Source organism: Fukomys damarensis, unplaced genomic scaffold (assembly GCF_012274545.1).
Source record: "Fukomys damarensis isolate Sample0158 unplaced genomic scaffold, DMR_v1.0_HiC HiC_scaffold_37, whole genome shotgun sequence".
Classification (NCBI taxonomy): Eukaryota; Metazoa; Chordata; class Mammalia; order Rodentia; family Bathyergidae; genus Fukomys; species Fukomys damarensis.
In genome coordinates, this window is record NW_022900949.1 from 2,823,959 (window position 1) to 2,832,231 (window position 8,273).

Sequence of the window (8,273 nt, forward strand, 5' to 3'; positions counted from 1 at the left end):
CGTGGTCCTGGACTGCAGTCCGCACCCAAGGCGGACAGTGAGCGCCAGAGCCGGCCTCCGACCCGCGCGCCTGTCCATCCGACCCGCAGGGCGCGGCAAAGGGCTCACCTGGCCACCAGCCCCGGAGCGCCCCACTCCAGCCTCACCTGGTTCGAGTTCCTGTCGGAGTGAGTAAGGGGCCGCCCTTGCCGGGTCCCCAAGCACAGACTTTATCCTGGATGCCATGGGATCTTGGGGTATAATCAGGTCTAGGGGCGGAGGTTGGGTCCCCAGATGAGGACAGAGGTCTCTGGCTCCTTCCCTCCCTCAGATGCTCATTGAACAAACACTTGGGAATAGTAGCGACCATTCGGGAGCCTTGTGCACTAGAAGAAGGAAGAGATTCAGCCAGCGCGGGCTTGTTTGTCGTTCCCTGATTCTATGCGTTTATATTAGATGAGGGCGCTGGTAGAGAGGGTCAGATATAAGAATGGGTGGGATTGAAAGGTGGATTAGACCTGGGCCTGGGGGTGGAGAGGCCAAGGTCAGAGGCGGACAAAGCTGAGATTTCCAGCCGTTTGGAACCTCGAGCTTGAAATCGTGTTTCACTGCCTCCTGCAAAGCCAGGCCCCTTAGCTCTGGGAACTTTGCAGGCCTCTCTGAATGTTGGTTCCGTGACTGTGTGAGCCAGGGAGGACAGAAGGGAACCAGGAGGGACCACAGCAAGGGCAAGGCAGGAGGAGGAGGAGGCCAGAGAGCCCAGGTGGACGCAGGACTGACTCCCGGGCCTGCAGCCCTGTACCCAGCAGCCCTTCCCGGCCTCTAGGAGCGAGGACTGTGCCTCCAAGAGTGAGAAGAGCACCAGGAGCACCAGGGTGAAGCGGAGTCTGAGCTCCCTCCGCAGCCGGGTCACCAGGCAGAAGGAGAAGGTCAGGGGCCGGCCGGGAGGGGACGGGGCCCCCACTTCTGCCTCCAGCTCTGCCGGGGCCGGTGCACAGGGCGGGAGAGGGCAGAAGGCGCCTGACGCCCAGCCCGTCCCTGCAGGGAAAGAGCCCAGCGCAGCTGAAGGACAAGGCTCCGGACAGCAGGGAGAAGTGGGAATGCACCAGCGGGCACCAGCTGGTGCGGGGGACCTTCGCCGGCCACTCCAGCTGCCCGCTGTGCAGCAAGCCGCTCCTGAGTCCCGGTGAGTCCCGCACCCCAATCCACCCACCCTCCCTCTTCTTTGCCGCCTCAGCCTCCTTTGCACGAACCCAGTTGGTTCTGGAGGGCTGGTTGTAACTCAAGCTGGTCGTAACTCAAGCTGGTCGTGAAGGCGCAGGCTCGTCTACCCAGCCTTCAACGTCTCTCTGCTGTACACAGGCCGGTCTCAGGGTCCTCAGAGAGACACTGGCCCAGGTTTTCTCGGTGAACCCCACACAGGAAAAGGATGTGGCAATGTTCTTTCCAGAACTCTTTACGGGTCAGGTCTTTATCTGAGGCCATCTGGAAGCACAGGCGGCCGGCATTTGGGTCGTAACTCGAGACGTTGTACCACCAAAGGTGGCCTTCTGGTCATAACCCAAGTCATTTGTATGTCAGGCTGCTCATGACTCGGGGGTCCGCTGTGTTTCCTCTTCCCCTGCATGGACAGCTTTCTCGGGCTTTCTGGAGGGAAGCAGGGTTAGGTGACCACGGACAGAGGCATTTGGGTGGTCTCGGGCCGCGACACCTCCTTATGTCTGGACTTTTAGCCCTGCCAGGACCTGGTCCTGTTGGCTCAGGGCCACGCTACCCCGGTGTGGTCTCAGCTCTCCATGCGTGTGCCACAACTGCATTTGCAAATAAGATCACCTAGCCGGGCATGGTGGCTCCCACCTGTCATCCCAGCACTTGGGAGGCTAAGGCAGGAGGATCGCTGGGAGTTCGAGACCAGCCTGGGCTACACAGTGAGTTCCAGGTCAGTCTCACTACATAGTGAGACCCTGTCTAAAAAAAAAAAAAAAAAAAAAGCGAAAAACAAAAAACCAAATAAGATCACCTGCGGACGCCTGGGGAGGGAGGTTAGGCCGACAACCTGTGAACGAGGGGGGCCCTTTCGTCGTTAACAAGGGAATTCCTAACCCCCAGATTGTGGGGTACCGGTAACCAGGGTCTCTGCTCAGAAACTGGACGGAGAAGCTGGGCGTGGTGGTGCCCACCTGTCATGCCAGCCACTCGGGGGAGGCTGAGGCAGGAAGATTACAAGTTTGGGGCCGGCCGGTGAAATTTAGCTAGACCTTATCATAAATAAAATAAAATCATAAAGTAACATGGGCTGGGGACATAGCTCAGTAGTAGACTCCTTGCCTAGCATGCCCAAGGCCCTGGGTTCAAGGCTCAGGACTGCAGAAAGAGTTTCAAGATATCGCCAGAGGTCCCCACCAGGGGATGAATTGCCCCAGTGAGGTGGCACCTTGCCAAGGTGGCTTAGATGTCCTTGCAGGGAGAGCAGAGTCTCTAACAGAGTTGTGAGGTCCCTCAAAGTCCAGGAGCTCAGCAACAGGGAGCTTCCGTTCCTTTGTCGCCTGCAGGGCTGAGGCTTGCTGGGTCTGCCCTGGGCTTTGGATTCCAGCCACAGGCGGGAGTCGGCTGGCAGCAGGGAGGGAGAACCAGAAACTGGGACCCAGGGCTGCACACGCTGAGCCTGTCCCAGAGCCTGCCCCCACCCGAGTGTCTGTTCCAACAACACCCATTGGAGCGAAACCCTCGCCTCTTAGCCTCGCGGCTGACTCCTCACTTACCAGTGGATTTTTATTTCTCTCCCTGCTCCTTGAAAAGAGCCTGTGGTCGCTGGGCATGGTGGTGCATGCCTGTAATCCCAGCACTCGGGAGGCTGAAGCAGGAGGATCGCTGTGAGTTCCAGACCAGCCTGGACTACATAGTGACTTCCAGGTCAGTCTCAGCTACATAGTGAGACCCTGTCTCAAAAAAAAAAAAAAAAGAAGAAGAAGAAGAGCCTGAGGTCTTTAAACCCCATCTTCCTGTCCTCACAGGGTCTGTGAGTCCATATGGTACCAGAACCTGTAGCCTCACCATTACCCTTGGCTTTAGAGATGCAGAAATGCTCAGCCCCAGGCCCCATTCTAGATGCATCCGGAACTTGCTGGACCTGGGGTCTCACGCCTGTAATCCCAGCACTCTCCAGAGGCTGAGGCAGGAGGATCAAGAGTTCAAGACAAGCCTGAACAACTTTTGAGACTCCAAGTGAAAAGGGCTGAGGATATGGTTTAGCACCACACACGCACACACACACACACACACACACACACACACACACACACACACACACACTCACAAATTTGCGTTTTAGAAGAAGATCCCCAGTGAGCTGTACAGCACTGGAGTTTGCCAAGAGCTTGCAGCTCCACAGGCCAGGCTTCCGGCTTGGCGCTGCTGCCCCCTGGGGCTGGGGAGTCCTGGCCTTGGGCAGATCCTGAGCACTGAATCGCAGTGTACTGGGTGTCCAGTGGCATCTCTGGCCTTGTGGCCCAGGACCAGAGGTCATCCCTGATTGGGACCCTTCTGACCCAGGCTCCGGTTTTCAGTCCAGGCACCTGCCATTCCCTTAAATGTTTTTTTTTTGTTGTTGTTGTTGTTGTTAAACCAGATTCTCACCACGTAGCCCAGGCTGGCCTTGAACTCACGGCAGTCCTCCTGCCTCAGCCTCCTGAGCCTCCTGAGCGTTGGGATTGATTACAGGCATGTACCACCACACCCAGCCCCTTTAAACCTTTTTGAAGCACCCCCGAGGAGCACATAGGGACCAGTCCAGCCCACTACTGAGCTTTTTATTTGGTTTGGGTATGGCCTGCAAGCTAAGAGTTATTTTTAAAAATTGTACAGGGCAGGCACCAGGGATTTAGCTTAGTGGTTCTGCCGCCTGCCTCACAAGTGCAAGGTCCTGAGTTCGATCCCCGGTACCCACCCACCCTCCAAAATGTACAGGGCTGAGGACTCATGTTCTGGGACACAGGCACAAGAGTGTGTGCTCCAGGTCTCACCGGAGCAGTTTGCGGGTACTGGGCAGAACTTCAGCCTCTGTACATATTTGCTTCAGGCTCTTTGGCTCATCCAGCAGCAAGCAAGGCAGCCCGGGGCGGCTGACCACAGTCTGCCACCGACCAACACGGCCTCACACGCTCAGTGTGGTGGACAAGGGTTCTTGCTTCCGGAATTGTCCCTCACAATCCCGGAAGTCTTCCTTCAAATAAGAACAATGGCTCTGGCCAATACTTCTGTCCTTCGAGATAAGGAAACTCAGGCCCATTGATTTTTTTTTTCTTCTTCTTTTTGGAGACATGGTCTTGCTGCGCTGCCCAAGCTGACCTCAAACTCAGGCCTGAGCAGTCTGATCTTACTGCCTCAGTCTCCCAAGTAGGTGCTGCCCCCACACCCAGTGAGAAGTTCTCACCCAAGTAAGGGTTCCCACTCAGAGCCTGAGCCCCTCATGGCCAATTCACTGCCACAGGATGTCATTTAATTTTTCTGAAACACACTTTTTGTTGTGGTTGTTGTTTTTGGTATCGGGGATCGAACTCAGGTCCTTGCACTTGCGAGGCAGGTGGTGGAACCACTGAGCTAAATCCCTGGCCCTGAAACACACTTTGAATTTCAGGTTTACAGAAAAGTGCAGAGAAAGGAGCCCCCCTACCCAGCTTCTCCACATATTAAAATCTTTTTTAGCCGGGCGTGGTGGCGCACACCTGGAGCCCCAGCGCTCAGGAGGAGGCTGAGGTAGCAGCCTGGGCTTCATAGTGAGCTCAGGGCCAACCAGAACTACAAAGGGAGACCCTGCCTCAAAAAAACAAAACAAAAAAATCTTTCTTATATTTGATTTTATCTTTTCAAAAGTTATCTTTTAAAGCATTTTTATTAGCATATCTTTGCAATGCATAGTAGGTACATGCATCATGGGGAACTGGTATCTTTGTTTGGTCTTTTGAGACAGAGTCTCACTATGTAGCCCCGGCTGGCCTCAAACTCAAGGCGATCCTCCTGTCTCAGCCTCCTAAGTGCTGAGATGACAGGCATGGGTCCCCACACCTGGCTGGAAACTAGCATCCTCATCCTTTTACTTCTTCCCCTATCTCCAGGTCCCCTTCCCATACCTTCAGAGAGCCAGCTCTGATTCATTCAACCCTTCTATTTTGTTTTTCATCTCAATTTCACTGATTTCCACTTTGATCTATCAACTCTCCTCCTGTTAGTTTCAGATTTGGGTTGTTCTTGTCTCTCTAGGGCCTCGAGGTGCATCAGAGGTTTCTCTATTTGAGAAACTCTGTGCTTTCCATGTGGCGCCTGCAGCCTTCACCTTCCCTGTCTGCCTGCTTTCACTGGGCCCAGGAGAAATTGGTGTCTTGGGCTCCTGTTATCACTTCGTTCTAGGAAGCTTTTTTTTAAATTTCTCCCCTGGTTTCTTCTGGGATCCACTGATTATTCAATGGCATATTATTTGGCCTCTGGTCTTAGTTTAAGCGCCAACATTTGTTCAGTGCCGTTACCCAGCTTCAGGTTGTGCTTTGATTTCGTGTGCTTTGCTTTTGTTTCTCGTTAGAGCCAATTCAGGACCCTCCGTTCTCTTTAATAGTTCCCTTGGCCTGCAAGGATCTCTCCATCTTTTCCTCTTGTTTTTTCTTTTTTTTTTTTCCTGTTTTTTGGTACCAGGGATCGAACTCAGGTCCTTGCGCTTGCGAGGCAGGAGGAGGAACCACTGAGCTAAATCCCCGGCCCACTCCTCTGTTCTTGACTGTGATGGGTTTCGCTAGTGATGTCAGCCTGGGGGTGGTAACATCTTCCAGGTCACTGCTTTTTTCTTCTTCTTCTTCTTCCTCCTCCTCCTCCTCCTCCTCCTCCTCCTCCTCCTCTTCTTCTTCATCTGTTCTACCCTTTGGCAGCAGATCGTGACATTTAGCCTACTCTTAGGCTGGGAGGAATTGAGCTCTTCCATCTGAAGATGGCATCGAGTGCTGGAGATGGAATGCTTTGATCTCTAGGTTCCTTTGAGGTCAAGAAAGATTGCATTTGTGTAAAAGAAGTCATGCGGGCACCGTTTAGCATGGTGCCCAGTGCTCAGGGCAGGGGTATCATGTGTCACCCACTCCCTTCTCCTCCTCCTCTTCCTCTCCCTCCCCATGCCACACCTGCGGTCCAAGGCCTTTCCACCAGCAAGAGGCCACACTAGCACTTAGATTGTAGACTTTCACCCCGTGCTGTGACCACAGCCCTTCACGCCGGTGTCGGAAGGCAGGTGGCACCTGAGCCCTGGGTCACTCTCCCACCAGACTGAGAACAGGCACACCAAGTACATCCTCAGTACAGTCCCACACCCTGAGGGTGGAAGCCGGGTGTTACTGTCTGACCTGCAGAGCGGGGGTCTTCAGTGTCTTTTGGACACTAGGGAGGGCCTGGTTTCGGAAGAGACAGTTTTCCCACAGTGGCGGGGTGTGGTTTGGGGATATCCGGGTGCCTTCCAGGGCTGTGGCTACCGGTGAATCTTCTCTCCCTCACCTTCTGTTATCCCTAGCACTCAGTCCCTAACATGGTACCTGTCTGAGGCCCAGGGTGGGGGTTCCCTGCTGTAGCGGCAGCATGTTCAACAGAGAATGGATCCACTTCCGGTGATTACTTCTTATCTACCGCTCGGCCACCCCAGGCTCCGTGACCCGACCACCCTGTAGCCCTCAGGTCGCCAGGGACCTCACCTGTGCCTTGCCTCCTTACTGCCATTCCTGCAACTTCCTCTTCCATCTCTTCCTGAGCCTCTAAGACAAAGTATAAGCCCAGCTCCCCCAGGAGACCTGAATAAGGGTATGTGACTGACTATGTGAGCATCTCAAAAGCCAGTCTCTCAGCTGGGGGCCATTCAGCCCCCTAGGGGGACTTTTTTTGGATGGATAAAAGATGAAAAGCACTTCTTTCTAACAGGCTCCTTGACAGCCAGGCATGATGGCCCACGCCTGTAGTCCCAGCACTCGGGAGGCTGAGGCAGGAGGGTTGCCATGAGTTCCAGGCTACCCTGGGCTACATAGTAAGTTGAAGGCCAGCCTGAATTGCATGGAGAGACCCTGTCTGAACAAAACAAAACAAAGCACTGACGGGCTTCTTGAGAAAGTTGGTTTCTATATTGAGGGGGATAATTGCGTCAAGCTGAAGGTTTCTATAACTTTCGTTGGCTATATAGACATGAGGTTCATGCCCTCTTCCTGCTTAAAATCTTCAGTAGCTCCCCATTGCCTTTCACATAAAATGCAAAAGCCGTAGCGACTCAGAGGAGGCCCATTTCCTTACTCGGTGAGCCCTCTGAAGTACCTGTGTTGTGACCCCACACCTCCACTGAGTTGGGGTGTCTGGTGCAGCATGCCTGTATGTTTCTGGGACCCCCGATTCCTCAGACATGTTCCCCTCTTGACCCTGAAGGCTGGACTTAAACCGAGGGGCGAGCTTATCGGAGGGTATGTGACGCCTCCTAGGTAGCAGTGTCCGGTGTCTTTGTGAAGTCTGGCGCGCTTTCTCAGATTCTAACTGGTTGGGGGTTTCTAGTGGAGCTAGCTGTGGTGCCGGATGTATCTGGGAGTGCCTGGGACCTGTGCTGAGTATTGGGCAGTACCAGCCCCGGTGTCTGTGCTTGGGGTGTCTGATGGTACTATAGTGGGGTGTCTGAGACCGCCTGAGAAGGGCATGACTCGTTTTGTTTTGTTTTTTTGCCCGCCTTTCTGTAGGCTGGGCCGCTCCTTAGCAACAGACTCGCCCCTCTCCGAGGCCCGCCCATTCGCCACATCTCCTTCAGGGGCCCAGCTCTAGCGGGGCTCCCTTCCGTCCCGCTCCGAATTCATCCACGGCAGCCCTTCGCTGCTTCCCCACGCAACACTCAGACCCTGACTCCACGGCCTCCCTCCCCAATTCCACTGATACCCCAGGTCCCCAATGACCCCACAAGACGTCCCTCCAGTCTCCCTGATCGCGGCCGATCGCAACTCGGGACTCCCCAGTTCAAGAGCCACCCACTGACCCCACAAACGCCCCCACCCCATCACTTCCCAGGGGCCGCCCATCTTCACCGACAGCCAGGCTCCCTTCGGCCCACTCATTAAAAATGCCCTTCAAGCCCACTGGTGCGTAGCAGAGGTCTCCCCAGCCCCTGCGCTCCTTCCCCGCAGCTGGGGACCCAGCCTAAGGACAAGCCCCAGGTGCAGGACGTAGCCCCGCCCCCTTCCGGGTCACACCTCCTGGCGGGGCCGCGCATGCGCCGCTGGCTCCGAGTGGCCTCCCGCTTC

The 8,273-nt window shown here is 55.0% G+C and overlaps 1 protein-coding gene across 1 annotated transcript in view; it reads left to right on the forward strand.

Annotated features, from left to right (window-relative positions):
• LOC104849313 (rho guanine nucleotide exchange factor 18-like) overlaps positions 1 to 8,273 on the forward strand; it is a 37,810-nt gene that overhangs the window by 12,497 nt on the left and 17,040 nt on the right. The window contains exons 7-9 of the mRNA XM_033759798.1: positions 90 to 167; positions 806 to 908; positions 1,024 to 1,165. Of these exons, the coding sequence (XP_033615689.1) occupies positions 90 to 167; positions 806 to 908; positions 1,024 to 1,165 (323 nt within the window). The remainder of the gene's footprint in view (positions 1 to 89; positions 168 to 805; positions 909 to 1,023; positions 1,166 to 8,273) is intronic.